The 18,186-nt window shown below is 36.3% G+C and overlaps 2 protein-coding genes across 3 annotated transcripts; both read right to left on the minus strand.

The window, feature by feature from the left end:
• Nucleotides 1-676: 676 nt before the first annotated feature.
• LOC127831845 (uncharacterized) lies at nt 677-5,718 on the minus strand. Of its 2 annotated transcripts, XR_008026516.1 has the most exons (5): nt 5,319-5,718; nt 4,498-4,694; nt 3,655-4,097; nt 1,561-2,555; nt 677-1,110 (listed from the first exon to the last, which is right to left on the minus strand). XR_008026516.1 is itself a non-coding variant. In XM_052356927.1 (4 exons), the coding sequence occupies exons 2-4, from the start codon at nt 4,557-4,559 to the stop codon at nt 2,344-2,346; spliced, it is 717 nt and encodes a 238-aa protein (XP_052212887.1). In that variant the 5' UTR covers nt 4,560-4,694; nt 5,319-5,718; the 3' UTR covers nt 1,496-2,343. The 2 variants fall into 2 exon arrangements, 1 of the variants encoding a protein (XP_052212887.1); XM_052356927.1 differs by lacking the exon at nt 677-1,110 and having other exon boundaries at nt 1,496-2,555.
• LOC127831255 (putative tyrosinase-like protein tyr-3) lies at nt 4,575-14,738 on the minus strand. The gene is made up of 6 exons (XM_052356237.1): nt 14,579-14,738; nt 11,570-11,807; nt 8,840-8,948; nt 6,347-6,447; nt 5,319-5,595; nt 4,575-4,694 (listed from the first exon to the last, which is right to left on the minus strand). Exons 1-6 carry the CDS (start codon nt 14,736-14,738, stop codon nt 4,575-4,577), a joined length of 1,005 nt encoding a protein of 334 aa, XP_052212197.1.
• Nucleotides 14,739-18,186: the final 3,448 nt, after the last annotated feature.

An 18,186-nucleotide genomic window follows, 5' to 3' on the forward strand; every position in this document is an offset into this window, starting at 1 on the left:
GTTGAATGATGACCATTTTTTGTAAGTAAATGTTTGTGTTTTGTATATTTGAAATCGGATCACGAACTGATAAGTTTGGACGTACATTTTGCGCTTTATCGAATGCTATTAAGGTAGTTGATAACTCAAGTCCAGATACGTGAAACGTTAATACGTTCTGGCTGTATGCTGTTATTTAGTTTAAAAATTGTTATAATTTGAGAAAATATATAGAAATATTATATTCGTAAAAGGTAGTAATTTATTTATGAACCTTTGTTGATTATTGCAAGGCATTGTTATCGCACCATTCACTTGGTATTATCGGGAATTAGTAAAAGTTAATACCCGTTATTTAAAAATTAATAAAATGTCTAAAATCTTTTTTGAAATGAACTACAAACTACCATGTATGAATAAAGTGTGTGTTTTCATAAATCTGTCTGATTTTTAGACTGTCCATTTGCTTTCAACATAGATGGTTGACGTCAGACATTATTTTATTATGTACATATAAACGGATAGTGAAAGTGCAACAGTTTAATATGGCCGCTGATTATATGGCATGATATGCATAAAAATATATTGTATTCCACAACAAAAAATCATAGCAATACAATAAGAAATGTGTATGTTTGACAATTGACAAAAACTTAAATTGCATTATGATCATTTAGGTTTGATGGCAGTTCTAAAATAACAATATTAAAATCACAACTCAAAGCACAAAACAAATATCTGCATAGTCAACATTGCTTCTTTTAATGTATGTTTATGACTTTGTTAAATATTCAACATATAATTAGTTGTTTCTATCCGAGCAATATTAATACAAAAATTACATGCCGGCAATTTGAGTAAACATCATTGAACCCTAAAAGCTGCATAAAAACAAAATAAGTTGAATGTATACTGAAACAAAACAACAAAAATGGCATTGTAGTTTCGTATTAAACTTTTCACAAAATAAAACATATCGGCTGCTGGTACTTATTTAACATACTTAAGCTTTTTACTCATTTATACATCTTTTATTATCCTATATGTACATTATAACAAAATGTTGAAGACGTTGGTCTTCCAGTTTTTGCTCTGCATTTTGATCTTTCGTTTTTTCATACCGCCCAATATCTGAATGATAATTACATAAACCATTTAGGAAACATAAAAACACATACTTAGTAAAACACAGATATATATAATATTAATAAATAATTAGATACACATGATAAAATATTCTAATGTATATACTAAAAATAATATTTGAGTCAGAAAATTATTATAATACAAGAAATGGCGCATATACTTTCAAACTCGTTTTTAAGTTTGTAACAAAAGAACATAGTTAATATTTTACATGGTGTTGATAATCGGATTGTAATTTAGACGCTATTCCTAATCATATACATGTATATTGACATATCAAGGTTAACTGTAAATATTTGATTTAAGCATATAATAAGATCTTCACTTTATTTTAATAACGCAAACATTAAACCTAACAACAAGCACTTAACATATCTGGTTATATCTTAATAATGTGGGTAATTGTATTAAACAATAAAACTCAGTTTATTTTACCAGAAACGTGGACCCTTCAATGGAGAGTATCTTGAGCATACTATATGTTGATGAACTAGAGTTCTCTTTCCTGATTTATAAGAGTTATTGCCCATTCTATAAATAGTTCTGAGATCACTTCCTTTCTGGCTCTCGTGGCAGGTCGGACCTCAAAGACCTCGTGAAGAGGCCGGTAGGACCTGTAAATAAACTTTGATTAAAAAAAATCCTTTCTGGCTTTGGATTCCAAGGTTTCAACCTACAGAAAAAAATGAAATTTAAAAAATCTACATTTATCTGCAGAGATATTACTGTGTTATATTACAACATCGTAAAATCTTTTTATTCAAATTAACGGTTTTAGATAAAGCTGTTATTAATTTTATACAAAAACAGTCTACACATAACAACGTATAGAGCGTAAAAACATCGTAATGTTATGGTCCGAATCAAACTGCTCGAATTTAAACTTGATAACATTATACAGGTCGGGCTGCAAAGACCTCGTGAAGTGGCCAGTAGGACCTGTAAATAAACTCTGATACATACATACTTGATAACATTTCAAAACAAACGTGTTTTACGCCACGCTTGTTTCCTAATTTTTAATATTTACCGTATTTTGACACATATTTCAACTGATCAGAACTTACTATGTTTTTTAAAAATTACAATTTATTCTTAAAAATAAATGATAATTAAGCAGCCATTCACATTAAGGAAGCTGTCAACTAAAATAAGTGTTAAGTTTCTTCGCAACTTATGTATTCAAGCAATACAAATGACAGTATTTCGCTACATAAATTAATGAAATAACACTGGGCAGACAAGAATTGCGGCAGTAGTGGTCAACAGAGCCCGATTAATGGCCTCGAACGCATCGAGTGCACCCTGGCTGTCAGCACTAGAAATGGCGAACAATTCCTCGTGCAGATTTAATGTCAGCGTTGGCTCGCCGTTCTCCGGTGCTCCTGGTCCCTTTACCTTGTACGTTACATATGGTGTTGACCCGGTCACTGAAATAATTAATTGCAATGGACATGTTATACACATATCATTTTCAAAGCGTTGTATTAAAATTTTAGTGCTTAACAGTATTTTTACGACGAGTTTCTAAGTTAATCCGTTTGCAAATATGGATAATACTTTATAGCCCTCTTATTTTTCCCATCACTTCATTATTTCTATCTCAAAACGATACTACAAACGCCGAAACCATGTGAGTTAACTGACTCCGCCATAAGCTAAATTTCATATAAACATCGAATTGATATAAAGAAAAGGGTTATATTTTGATATAATAATTTGTTTTGTTTTTATTTAAAACAAATTACATGTATTCGCATTCCTTAATTGTGAATTCAATTTATCGATAACAATAATTGATATTTTATCAGCAATTCAAGCTCATTATATCGAAACTAAGACTCGTTACCAATAACTGATTGTTTACATCAAGACTTCGATTTCTGATTTCGATCAATTTGTTTCAGAATATTTATTTGTTGTATTTTGATATAATAATTTGTTTTGTTTTTATTTAAAACAAATTACATGTATTCGCATTCCTTAATTGTGAATTCAATTTATTGATAACAATAATTGATATTTTATCAGCAATTCAAGCTCATTATATCGAAACTAAGACACGTTACCAATAACTGATTGTTTACATCAAGACTTCGATTTCTGATTTCGATCAATTTGTTTCAGAATATTTATTTGTTGTATTAATTATTATTTAGATATGGGAAAAATGTTAATGTTATGAATATTAATAATTATATCAAAAAATTTCTCAAAAAGATAAAAAAAAAGGCGCCCCATACAGTTTTCTTTTGAGCAATATTCAAAACCTTGTTCACAAATTCACAAATGGTGGCTAAAATGTTGTTTTTATTGTTGAATTCATCAAAAGGCATAAAGGGTTTGTTTATTTAATATATAAACAGTGTATTTACTCAAATAAATATACGCTTCACGAAAAGCTCGCTCACATGTAGATCACTGTTATTCCATGGACAGGATGAAGTGGTAGAAACCGCATAAGCGACATAAAGTGCCAAAAACATGTAAGCCAATTCAATTTTACAAACAGACTAGTGTTAAACGTACCGTGCCACATCTGCTCTCTGAGAATTGCAAGACCTTCTTCCTGCGACATGAATCTGGAACGACCGTCCCCTGGCAGCCCCTTGTGTATAGTGCCCTGCATGAGTGTGGCACCGCCACCTAGCGGCTCTTCAAACGGCTTATCTCTATCAAAGTCCGTTAACGGGGGGTCGATGCAGAAGAACTTCGTTTTTGTGACGCACACGCCTTCCGGACGGCGCGGGTCAATACCCCTGTCGCAGTAGAGGTTCTCTTTATTGCCGCACTCGGGGCACCTCGGAGCCTCTTCGTAGCCGTACACGGCTGTGGTCCAGTTGCGCCAGAGACCGGCGCGGTTCTGCAGGTACTCGAATCCGTGCATCTCCTCCCAGGGAGCGTGACCGGGGAAGTTGCCGACTGCGTAGTCGCCTGGTTCCCGGTAGTCTCTCTCGACGTCCACTCGGCATCTGTACTCCGGAAAAAATAACACTATATATAAAAATATTAATCAGTTTATTCCCGGACGCCGGATGGTATCCTCACTCAGTTTTTGCCCTGTGAAAAATGGACAATCTTTCAATCGACAAAGTGTTCCATATCATTAACTTTTTTTCTAGAACTTAACATATCAGAAGACAAATAATATCTCCACTTTCATATTTTGCACGCGATTTAATACAATTCATATTAGTTAATTGCCTATTGGTTGACGAAAAAAGAATGTTTTAGAACTTTTATACGAACAATTGTTTTTCGGTTACTTCGTCGCATATTGTGAATTGCCATCATATTCCGCATCAAAAATCAAAAGATAGGACAACTGTCTTGCTATACAACCGATGAGTCTGCAATTAACAAACTTCGCACCTTAAGGAGGTCTGTCGGGACCGGTACTGCTCCCAGATGTAGTCGATGACGGTATGGTGCATGTAAAACACGGGGTCTTAGGGCGCGTGCCGTACGTAAGACATATCTCCGCCGACCCAGTTGTGGACACCATCGTGTAGGACCTCGAGATTGTTAACCTGCTGGTAGTAGTTCGGCGGATTTCCGGTCGTTATATTCTGCAAGAGATGGGAATCATGGGAATAAAATATACAAATTCAGACGGACATATGCAATAACAAACAAGTAGAACAGACTGAGAATGTACTATGGCGTTAGTACGCAATCCGTAGCCAGAAAGGTACACAGTATGCGTTCAAGGGCTTGCATTATTGGCATGTGAAAGCCGCCTCGACCCAACCGCGCGGAGACCGAAGCTTGAAAAACCATAGTGATCACCCTGATAGTATGAGTGTGATCACCCTGATAGTATGAGTGTGATCACCATTATAGTATGAGTAGAGCTCGGCATTTCTACCTGTGATAGTGTAAATTATACGAAAATTATTTATTGCCAACATAGTTTCGGGGGTCCCCAGTCTAGTGTTTCTGTTAATCATATTCAAAACGAGACCAAAATAAGTCATTACAAAAATGTGATTCAGACTTTTTAGTTTGTACAAATGTATATTGTTTGTATATTGTTTTCGAGTAATGAAACAAATATAAATTGACTTTAAGAAGAATAATGATAAAACAAAAATTGCCAATAGGATATATTTTCACAAGGGGAGGAAAATAGGTTAATACTTAGACTTGTATAAGCGTTATCATTAAGTATAACATCACATGCCAAAACCTACCGCATAATAGCAAAACCTCATTAGCTGGTCAATATCGTCCTTGTTTATCAACCGAGGCGGACAGGTTCCGTGCCGCGCGATGTCGCGCCTGATAAGCTCGTTGAAGCCGCCGTACATAAACCGGAAGGGACCCTCACTAACCACGCCATTGCCGTTGCCGGCAAAGCAGGAGCTCCAGATGACAGAGTCCGACGGAAGTGGCAGGAGGTAATTCATGGTGTAGTCCCAATACGCTAGCGACACATCCGGGTCGATCTCACGAAGCTTCTCCTCGACCCTGAAGCGGACCTGAAGTTTTTTGTTATCAATCGTTGCGATATTTATTTCTTAGATGTATTGGGGAATTAACTGTCACAGTAACACTTTAAGACCGCTTACTTTTATCGTGTGGACCGAATACCGTTTGCACCGTCCCGGCATTTTGTTACATGCTATGCAGCCCAAATTTGACAGCAGGTAAATAATGATGATGTTCGACGCTATAAGTGTTTGCATGACATTGCATGTTAAGTATTTAATAATACATTTTTTTTAAATAATTACTATATTTCTTCACCAGCATGTTAGAGACAACTCTATATTGGTGACTATTTGAGGTATTTTATTTCTACTAATAAGCGAAATCACAGCCAGTCTTATTCGTTATTTTTAAAAAAACGTGCATGGGTACTTTTCTGGTAAACATTTCTCGCATGCATATGGGCGATAACTCTGTCTTTAATATGTTTTGCAGTGATAAGGGTGATTACTGTATCCTTAATAATAATAACCAATCAAATGACGATAAATTCGTCGCTAATATCGTTTGCCGATCAACATGCGACAACTCTGTCTTTAATATTTACAATCGACCTAAGAGCTATAACTCAGTCCCAAATATGTTTTGCAGATCTGGATTCGAAAACAATGTATATAATATTTTTACTAAAATATGATCTATCGATTACTTAGTACCTTACATTATTCTGTGAGAAAAGTGCGATAACTTTGTCTCCCAAACTTAATGCAAAAACTCTGACCATACTCACGCCGCTAAGAAGACTCGATGCCACCGAAGGAAGCTGGCCCCGTGGTGTTTCCGGAGAACCTGTTGTCCGTGGATGCGGCCGAACAGCGCTAGCACGCCCGTCTAAAACCATGGCAAACAAGTTATGATCCGTTTTCACTATCAATAATACAAATAAGTGTTCTTATAATTATGTATGATGAATTGTTTTATTAATTATTATCTTAAAATCACGTCAACACATTTATTGAGCATGTTAATACAAGTTTGTACCAGAAACCACCGTCTCCTTATTGAGACTGGTAGTTGGTCCGGAACTGATGTCGCCGACAGGAAGTGCCATTTGAGCCAGTGGAACAACAACATAGGTTAAAAATATTATTTTTTTACAGAATGTGATCCTTAAGTTACATGTATATTACAACTTGCTATATAGACAGCAAATACTGTTTTTACCAAAATGTGATGAAATGTATATCTTGCATGTCTTTATGTTAAAACAATATGAATTATAAATAGAAAGCATTTGGCCTATGTATAAGGCATATTATCAAAATGTTTTTAATATGTCGCATTGCAGATAAACAAATGAGGCATGCTCTGTGAAAAGAGGTTTTAATGCATGTTATTTAAGTGTCGTCCCAGATTATCCTGTTCAGTATGCACAGGCTAATCCGGGACGACACTTTCCGCCTCAAGTGGATTTTTGCTAAGAAGAGACTTTCTTGAAAAGATAAGTATCATTATAGCGGAAAGTATTGTCCCTGATTAGCGGACTGCACAGGCTAATCTGGGACGGCACTTTACGTACGAGCATTAACCCTTTTTCACAGAGCACGGCACATATCAAAAGGTTGTTAACCAATCCACATGCATACCTGGGAACTACACAATGTTGATATTTTCATGTGCGCACAATGTCATTTTACGATGTACCATTTTAACTTTACATAAACTTAAACACTTGGAAATACCTAAATAATCTGAAGGGCAATACAACGCCTGCCCATCCTATCTCACAATGACAGTTTCAATCAAATGAACCTGATTGATGCAATATTACTTCGATACGAGTTTATATGTAAAATTCAATAGTTGGTTTCCCTAAAACTTAGCTCATTTTGGAATAAGTTATATTGTGAATTTGTTCAAGTCTTTCATGAATTAAAAGACAATTAAGGGTCTGCCAGAAGAAGCGTTTAAGCATGAAGAATATACTACATATTAAAACGATACCAGTAATGACGTAAAAGTTTCTTAAATACTATATATATTTCAATCGATTATTTATTACATAGTATATTATTCCTTTTTTTCCATTTAATTATATATTCGTATTAAGCACTAAACAAATATTTGCTTTATGGTGGGTTCCCACTGCCGATCCGATCAACTCGATCATCCCGATCACCAAAATTTCCCGACCAAACCCGACCAAGCTCGACTAAAAAGGATATACACGACTTCTTCTCGATATCTTGTCGATAACACACGACCCTCACACGACTCATTCGCGACGTCCACTCAACCATCTTTCCGATTTCCGCTGAATCATCTCGACCTATACGCGAGCCCTATACGATCTCAGCTCGACCAAGCGGACCTCAGCTCGATCGCCAACAGATCTTAACACGACCAGATCATGATGGTCGTACAAAGTCGTACAAAGTCGCGAACGGTCGTGTATTGAAACTTTGAGAATAAAAACTTCAAACATTGTTGTTCCTTAATCACTTTAATTATCATGGATTTTTTTACTAGTTTTTAGCAGTATCAGTCGCCTTTTTGCCATTTCTTGGCATCTTTGGATGTTAACTCGTCCGATTCTAAGAAGGTTATGAGAGACAAGCACGACGTTTTGCACGTGAGTTTTCTTTCAGTGACATGAGCCCGTGTATGGTCGATTAGCAATCGGGAAGTGATCATGTACGGTCAATTAGCCGTCCGGTAGCAGTCCAGTAAATCTGTTCATCAAATCGATTGGAGGTCGAGTGGATCGTGTTGCGATCTAAAATAACTCGGGTAGAGGTCGAGCGGATCGGGTTCAGATCGTGTAAAAGATGTCAATCCGATCGCAACACGATTGCTTCACGATCAACTCGATCTTCTACTCGACTTATACACAACCACTTGCCGAGCGCTTCTCGATCCATTTTCTACTCGACCGCTACTCGATATTTTTTTACATGTCCGACCAATGCCGACCTACCCGACCGCCCCCGATCACTCATGCCGACCGAACCAGACCAGTATCCGACCGCTTGGTCGGGCTTGATCGAGTTGATCTGATCGGCAGTGGGAACCCAGCTTTAATTATAGCTGCCGCCTTAATTATGAGTATTGCGTTTGATTGGTAATTACTTCATGTATTGGCTTTTTTGCCGAGTAAGTAGCTGAATATTTGTTGTTGTCGACATTAATTAAATAAAATAAATGTTTTACAGTTGGTGTATTGGAAATGTGTAAATTTACAAATCGAATGTCCTTGACGACATATTTCTAACAAAATTCTTACCGTGCAGAGAATGTTAAAAGCCCGAAAGAGCTTCTGTCGCTCCGTGACGGAGAGAACTCGGATGTCTCGTCGCACACGGTAGCCGCTAACGGGCGGATTCTTCCTGAAACTGTGTACATTTTGCAAACATGTCAGCATAGAAATACTGTAATTTAGGCTTTCCTATAGATCATTGGAAAATATGATTATTTTAAACTGCTTAATGGCTGTTACAAACAATAATTTTAAACAAAAGATTTTCAATTGGTTTCCTGCTTTGCAATTTGTTATGACGTCGATCACATGACGTATAAAAGCAAGCGCAATTCTCGTGTTACAAACCTGTATAAAATGGGAAGACACGATTGAAAAGGATTAAGTAAAACGGAATAGTCACCGGGTCCGATACATCCTTATTTAATTGTTAATTGTTCACTTCAGGTTGTTTAGCACTTAATTTCTCTGATCACTTATGTATTACATATCATCTACCGCAAACAACAAATACATGTATTTGCCATTGGCTAACGATTGGAGACACATCGCATAACAAAAAGCACAAAGCAGAATTGTTGACATACCTTTTTTATTTCTAAAGTATATTAAGCCATACATCCACATCACCGTTGCCACATATTCACACACATTACCCATTATCACATAAACACATAAAGACTGCGCAAAAAGACGTGGCACGCAGCCTTGCATCAAATGTAGATGACATGTTTACAAAAAAAGCACAACGTATTACCTAAACTCTGCCAGATATTAATTTTGTCAGCAATTAAACTGCAGTATTTGCATTTTAATGGCATTATTATCTCTTGATTGCTGTACAACGATCGTCAAAAAGAGTTAAAGGACGATTTCAATATATTACTCTATATTATTTCCTTCTTTGTTATTTAACACACAAACACTGAAAAGTAAAAAAAAATGGGGGAAAGGGTTACTGAACTTTTTAAAAAGATATATACATGTTCATAATGCTTGTAATTAGCATTTGTCAAAATGGCTGGACACTACATAATTCATAAATTCATTCATTATGGTACTTACGTATATGGTTTATATGTTGTACACAAGCAAATTGTTTTTTACATGTTTTCTTTACCATAACATGTATTGCATAAACAATTCTAAACCCAAAACTATTACAAATTTCAGTTTTGCTATTTGTATATTAACAGTACTTCCATCCGTAAGTTCGTTCAAATACTTGAAAAGAAAATAGCAAAGATGTGTCAAGTCCCCTTTTTACCATGACCGGTCGCTGTAACAAGAAAGGAAAAAAAGCAATAGTTAAAAAGATGAATCAGACAATTATCATTAATCTTTAGATAGACATCAAGCAATTTGTTAACCATTTGACCATACTTTATCTTCAACTATTGGTGAAAAACACTAAATTTTCCTTAAACCACTCATTGCCATTAATAAGCTCACAAAATCCAGTACTTTTTAAGGTATTCCAACATTTGCGAATTGACAGACAGGCGAAAGGATGGACAGATGAAGAAATTCACTTACAGTCAAATGGTTAACAAATTGCTTGATGTCTATCTAAAGATTGATGATAATTGTCTGATTCATCTTTTTAACTATTGCTTTTTTTCCTTTCTAGTAACAGCGACCGGTCATGGTAAAAAGGGGACTTGACACATCTTTGCTATTTTCTTTTCAAGTATTTGAACGAACTTACGGATGGAATGTCAATAAGACATCAACGGCGGAAGTTAACCTGCAGATTCATCAAGGAAAATCGGTAAGGGATATACAAGCTGTGATAAAAGAACATAATTAGAACGTTCGATTACCTCCCTTGTGCGTTGTTACGCATAACTAGCCCATTATCGCCTCATACAAAAAAGGAGGCGAACGGGTTTGAAGTTTCAGACTTTCGTTATCTAGACGATCGCTCCCGAAATACCACCCTTGAATATTCGCGCGCGCCACAATTATGGTACTGAAGAATCAAAGCGCTGAAGGCATTAAAGTTGTTCGCTATTGCATAATCTTAGACGAAACGCATTTTTTTCAAATTTATGTTATAGCTTTTAAAATCGCAAGTTTGAAATAAACACAAACTATTCAAATTTATAAATAATGCACAAGTCAATATGTTTATGCACTGTTTACAGCGGGGGGGGGGAGGCTGTTAAAGTTACATAAACACGCAATAAACGAAGACACCTTTATTTGACAAGCACATGTTTTAAACACCATTTAAAAGACCAAAGTTAACTTCTCCTGTTAGAGAGAAGCAAACACATTCAAGAAAGATAACCCAAGTGAACTAACCATACTATTCTAGTATGGCTTACTTCCCTTGGATTGGTAATATTAACAATCATTATACTTTTCTCTTACTTCTTTCTTTCAAAACAAATCACTATTTTTATATTAAAGTTTTTGTCTTTTCATGATCTAACAAATGTTTGTCTTTCGTTGACACGGTGTTACTTGACAACATAAGAGGAAAAATAAAAAAAATAAAAATACAAAATAAAATAAATTATTTTTCCTTAAGAGACTCATGGAATTAGACTGTTCTCCGGTCTCGGGGATTATTCTGCCCCATTTGAGAAAGGTATTCTACATGAAGTACTTGGTTATCCACCAATTGCTCAGCTTATTATAGGTTACAGAAAGTCTTTTAACATTTTGCCACTTTTAAGAATACTCAGACGTTCATATCCAGACGCCCCTTGTTTAGTCATACAGTTAGCCAGTTGTAATTTTCCTGAACACCACTTTATATCACTGACGTCGTTCCTTTCCATCGACTCTCGAATGGCTGCTATGTCTACTCTGAGTCTTGTGTCGTCCACTAACTTTGAAGGCGATAAAGCCTCTATAACACTTTTGTTGTCAATATATGCCACCAGCGGAATTGTTTTCGACGGATGCTCGATCATATCCTCTACCATCTTTCTGTAATAGTAATAGTAACTAGCTTCTAGTCCCTCCTGCAGACCCAGGCATTCAGCTGCAATTTTCGACCTAACCACTCTCTTTATTTTATTTACTTGCCAAAAGATAGGGCAACACTTTCATTTTCTGTCAACGATCACTTTGCTATCAATGTTTTGAGTGTATTCTGAATGATCAATAGTAATATTATCTCTTTCCTGGATAACTTTAAACCCGATATAATTGAAACACCTCCCCTCTACTTTACCGGCTGAAAAGCGTTCACTTAATTTCGACATGAACAAGTCTAAATGTTCATCTCCAGCGTGGAGAAAATCATCAACGTGACAACACACAATTCCTCTCAATGCACCATTGTTCTTCAGAAAGAAAACAGCAGGGTTAAGATCACATTGCTTTCAGCCCAATTTCAATAATTCATCTTTCACACTAAAGAAGAATTGCCTTGCCCCATCTTTAAGTCAATAAATATTTGCTGTAATTTCAATATTTTACCTAAAGGAGTATTACTTTCGATCGGAGGTTGAAGATAAATATTTCACTCCAGCTTCTGTCCTTGTAAGAAGGCAGACTTAATGTCTGTTGTTTTCACATCCCAATGTTTGCTTGAAGCGATAGTCAGAAATATTCTCATGGCGCCTTTACCAACAGTTGGGCTGTCTCTGGGAAGAAGGAATTTTTCTTCGAACCCGCGTGCAACTAATCTTGCTTTAACTTGGTCATTTTTGTTAGTAATAACCCAACCTGTTGATATAGTTTGTTGGCCTTTATCTTCAATTTCCTGATAAGTGTTAAACAACCTCAGCTTTTCTAACTCTTGTGATTTTGCTTCAAATATGTCACTTTCTTTCATTCTTGCTTCACATGTACTTATTTCATTTACATCTTCTATTACTGTTTTTTTTCTTCCAAATCACAATTCCAATGCCAACTCTCAATTTCCGCGTTCAGAATTTTTGACATTGTACCAGTTCTTATTCTTCCCAGTCACTTTACCTGCCCTACTCAGAATTGTCCCTCTTTCACAGTTGTCAGAATGGGGCAGTTTATATTTAATTTGATCACCAACTTGTTAGTTTCGTATTGGCAAAGTCACACTGATAATATCGTAATTTTCCTCATTTCTCTCTCTAGTTTTTGTTCAGTTATAATTTCTGTGACACATTGCTGATAATCTGCCTCATCTCTCAAATCCGAATTCATTTCACCCCTATTTGCCGTATCATCACAAATATTTTCTTCTTCACCCTGTCTTTCATGTTCATAACTATTGATTTTGCACAAGCGATTTGGCGAAAACCTGACAAATACACCACCATGCCTCACAAAAAAATTCTTTGCCATCTTGGAACACCACCTTCCCAGGACCAAGCCACTTGTCTTTTCCCTCTCTTTTGTAGAATACACTATTACCATTGTTGTAATGCTGTTCAGAAGCACGCACTTTACACCGTAGGGCCCTTCTAATTCTCTCCTCTGATTCTGATTGAATGAATGCTTTGCGTGCAGCATGTAGCGTATTCAAATGTTTAGCAATCACTTCACTAGTAGTTGATCCATCAAGTGCAGGAAGCCGATCATGCATGATATTTGGTAGGTTAGGATTTACTCCGAATACCAGCTGGTGGCTACTGAAACCATTCCACATTTGCAAACTATTCCGCGTCATATAAGCCCAACACAAAAGTGCCTGATTGTCAACTTTTCCATAGTCTGCTTCCAATTTCATTAACATTGAATCTGTAATGGCATGTACTTTCTCGCACAATCCATTTTGGAATGGACTTTCAGCGCCGGTTGTGCACACTTTAATATTCAGAATTGATGCGACTTCTATCATTTCTTCATTACTGAATTCCCGACCGTTGTCAGTCAATATTGCTCTAATTGTGCCAAAAACACCAATCCAATTTTTCAAAAGCGCATCTATGACATCTGAGGGCTTCTTTCTTGTAATGAATACAGAGACAGTGAATCTTGACCACATGTCAATAATATGAAGGATCCATAAGCCGTGCCACTGCTTGAGGTCCATTGCCACATTTTCATTAAATTTCCTCGCCATTGGTAGCGACACTGCTGGTCTTGGGGGAGTTTTGGCATACATTTTATAAAGTTGACATTTTTCTTCTATTTTCAACAATATCTCATCATAATTCTCATTCCAAAGTCCTGCATCTTTCAGCAAACGAACTAACCGTTTCTTTGGTGGGTTTGCAAACTGACGATGCAACTTAAGTAATGTTGCATTTTTTCATCATCACTCATGTCGTTAAGTTTCACAGCACAAACTGATTCTACTGGAATGCAATCATTTTTATCAATTGGAATACAATAAAGCCCCGAGGTTGTCAAATCTAATGAAACGGTCACACCCATTATTGTTGCGGTGTCGTTTTCCAGATCCATTTTTACACCAGCCCTCTTCATTGCTTCCTTTGACAACAATAATGGTATATCAGAATCAACAACGTCAGTTTTTATTGTCACATCTTTCCCTACCAAGCATGCAGGAATACTGTATTCACCTTTCGACTTCATCACAGAACCACCTCCAAATTTGAACACTTTTTCACCATTTGAATATTTTACCTTTGACCTGTCATTTGCATCCAAATTTTGAATGTAGTTTTTGATCCATGTTTCTCAACATACTGTGCTACTACAAGCAATGTCCAAAACAGCAGATTCCCAATCGAGTAATTTCACCTTTGTTGTACCCTGTAAACAGAACCACATGCTCGTTATCTCCTTCGGCTATGTTCACTTTTTCCATTTTTTCCCAGCTATCTGGACACTTGGCCACTAAATGTCGAAATGACCCACATGATCTGCATCTAAGCATACGACCATCTACCCCAACTGGATTTAAATTCTTTTTTCTGTGAACCCTCTCTTCCTCCTCCACGACCGCCACGCCAGTTCCCTCTTTTATTATAACCCGGCTTCGCTTTTGTATAACCTGCGGCTGGTAGCGCTTCCTCATGTTCGACTAAGAATGCTGGCTCCAGTTTTATGCTTTGTGAGCTTGACAAACTTCCTTCACATACACCACCTTTGAACTTTTTCAAGAAGTATTGGCTTGTTCATATAACGTGTTCTTATTTGTATAGTCCATGCCTGTGAGCACTAACAACTTCTCTTCTTTTGTTATGTTTGCTTTCTTAAGATGCTTAAAGGCTAGAATTTCAGGCGGTAGCTTCATGTCATTCTTCATCTTTCTATAATTAGCATCAAATATAGCAATAAATTCTGTCATACTCTGACTTTCTTTCCTCTCAAGGTCTTCAAAATTCTCAAACTTTTCAAGGCTATCTGTTAAATCATCCTTTGTCAAGTGCTGGTCTAGAAAAAGCATAATTGTTTCCAAACCTGTGTCTTTCTTTAAATCGTCCAACGGGATTTGATAAAAGACCTTTTCTCTAATTTGCGATTCGTCATCTTCTGGTTATGACGATGCTATTGCTATGCCCCGCTTTGCTTTTGACAAGTCCGTAATCTCCTTCCACGCCAAAAGTTCCTGCTTGTTAAGTTCGTAACACTTCTTGTTGCTGAAGATGGGGGAGGGGGAGTTACTCTTGTTGCCATTTTTTATGATTATTTCACAGTAACACTTGTTTTAAGTCCAAATACGCTAGCACACTGGTGATTAATCCTTTATACACCATAAGGAACAGTTTACGCTCTGCTACCACTTGTTAAAGTTAGATAAACACGCAATAAACGAAGACACCTTTATTTAGTTTTAGTTTAAACCTATTTATTTTAGCTCGATTGCATTGAAATCCTAAGGCTTATATAAATGCTCTCGAGTCCGTTTCCTGGGCCTAGAACCAGTACTTGGTGTCTTTGGGGCAGATCTAAAGAACGCTCCCACGGTGAGGATCGAACCCGTAACCTCCCGGTCGCTAGGCGGACACCATATCCATTACACCACGGCGACCTTTATTTGACAAGCACATGTTCTAAACACCATTTACTAGACCAAAGCTAGCTTCTCCAGTTAGAGAGTAGCAAACATATTCAAGAGAGATAACCGAAGTGAACTAACCATACTATTCTAGTATGGTTTAATTCCCTTGGATTGGTAATATTAACAGGAGCTTACCGCGTTTAAGTGAGAACGTTGTTGCAAGATGGTGTCGTTTAAGTGTTTTTCGTGAAGGAGTAGCGGCTATTTTCACCCGGTAAGCCAGTTTATATTTATATTTCTTTTGAATGAATAAGCCCTTTCGGTTCTACGGTGTTTGTGCTACCCTCGGTTTTTTGTTTCGATACCGTAGACGTCGGAATAAAAAAGTTTTTGAAACAAAACCGTCGACAAATTTGTTTTTTAATTTCTTGACCTTCGAGATGTTGGATGTTCGATTATCATTTTCTCTCACAATAAACAGTATTTGTACATGTTTACAGTAAAATATAACATAAATCACGATTATTTTATTATCTCGACGCGTTTTTATGTCTATTAATTCATTTAATGCCGAATTATAACGGTTTGACCCCCCCTTTTTGGAACTAAACTTCCTTTTAAGCACATTTTGGGATCTGACTTCCAAATGATAAACAGCTCTCTCCTATGTTAGAAGGTTTTATGCGAAATAACTTTCGTGAATGAATTCCGCATTGGTGCGAGTGTTTTGGAAATCATTTTCACTTGAGGAAATCAAGTCATCTTTTTTTTATTAATTGTTATATTATTAATTTTTATTATTGTATGTTTTATCGCGTACTTAACGCTAACATTAAGTGTGTGTAAAATATAAGACATTCGACGGTATTATTAACACAGTGTTATCTTTACTTGTTTATTTTAACACATATGAACATACTTATGTTTGAATATGCATCAAACGGAATACTATGCCTACTAAACGGAATACAATGCTTACTATTCCATATATCAAGACGCCAGACATATATGTCGAGGATGCCAAGATTAAAAATTACGGCGTAACGAAGTGTGTACCGCTCTAGAAAGCGAAAGGTACATGAAAACCCACCAAGCAAACAAAAAATATTACGTTGAAGTACCTTGCCAAACAATCACATGTACATGCAATATACGTGTAATGAAAAACAGAAAAGAGTAAAGCCGTTTCGATACTAGTATAAGGTTGCTGTAACCAAATACTGCCATTGTTGCGATTCGGAATACATGAAGCAATTTGGAATACCCGACACCTGCTTAGAAGATACATATCGGTGGATGTTTTTTTAAATGAAAACTTAAATATTAATTGTTTATTTAATACAGTGACATTTGACACGTTTTACCATACTGATACTTATACATGTATGTGACTTTGATGTGACAAATTTTGGACGACCTTCTTTTAAACCAGTACTGAGTTGATCACTATACTATAATCGCAAAAAGTGAATTTGAAGTGGATAGAAAGATTCGTGCAAATGCAATACACGATATGATTTCAGTAGAAGTGATCAATATATACGTGTATTTTTCCTCCTTTATACATATGTGAATACATATTGCTATGCGCTGCATATCAGGACAATGACAATGAACTTAAAAACCAAACACTAACTTTTAACATGATCTTTTAACTGTTACCTTTTAATCTGTTGTTTATCTGTATAATTCCTTTTTATTCACATGAGGATCTACACATGGGATATGACAGCCAAAACATATAATATATGCATTACGGTCCGTATTATTCACGACCATTTTACACATAAACAATATTCTGGTTGTACGCCTGTGGATTATTTTTTATTTCGTTTCCGAATAACTTGTCCGAATGTGAGTGCTGTCACCTGCCTCGTGATTTTCACTGTTGTTGTATTTGTATTTTAATCTCATCTTTAGCACTATGTAAAACATTATTATGTATATTACATTACTGCTGAGTAATAATGACCACAGTTACATATTAACAGTTATTTTACGATAAAACTTAACTTGTCCATGAGACGCCGGTTCATTGTCAGCCATTTGTCGCAGTGCTTTATGGTCAGATGATTCATCTCTTTTAAAATAGCTTTCTTCACGATGTCTTATTTTAGATCAACGGTAATGTTTACATGTTCTAGTATTTGACCCTTTTGTATTCGTCGTTTAAAGAGACATATCGACTCTCATTATTTTCAATTCTTGAAGCCATTTTCTCAAGTGCTAGACGTTGCTTAGTGAGCGTTATAATTCCGACCAGTTGGTCGCCCCGATTTGGCCATTTTTGGGGCGCCCATGGCCAACTGGCCCGCTCAATGACCAGTTATGGCCTTAAATGACCTTGTTTGGCCACATTTGCCCATACGCTAGTATAAAAGAACGACCAATTTTTGGTCATCAGCTCAGTTCCATCACGAAAACTTGAGGCAGGTCCTTTTATAAAAGTAACAGCAAAAGCTTTACATTCACTTATATTTATTTGAAAGAGCTCATTTAACATCATACTTAAAGTACTTAC

The sequence above is a fragment of the Dreissena polymorpha genome, chromosome 5 (assembly GCF_020536995.1).
Source record: "Dreissena polymorpha isolate Duluth1 chromosome 5, UMN_Dpol_1.0, whole genome shotgun sequence".
NCBI classification, from domain to species: domain Eukaryota; kingdom Metazoa; phylum Mollusca; class Bivalvia; order Myida; family Dreissenidae; genus Dreissena; species Dreissena polymorpha.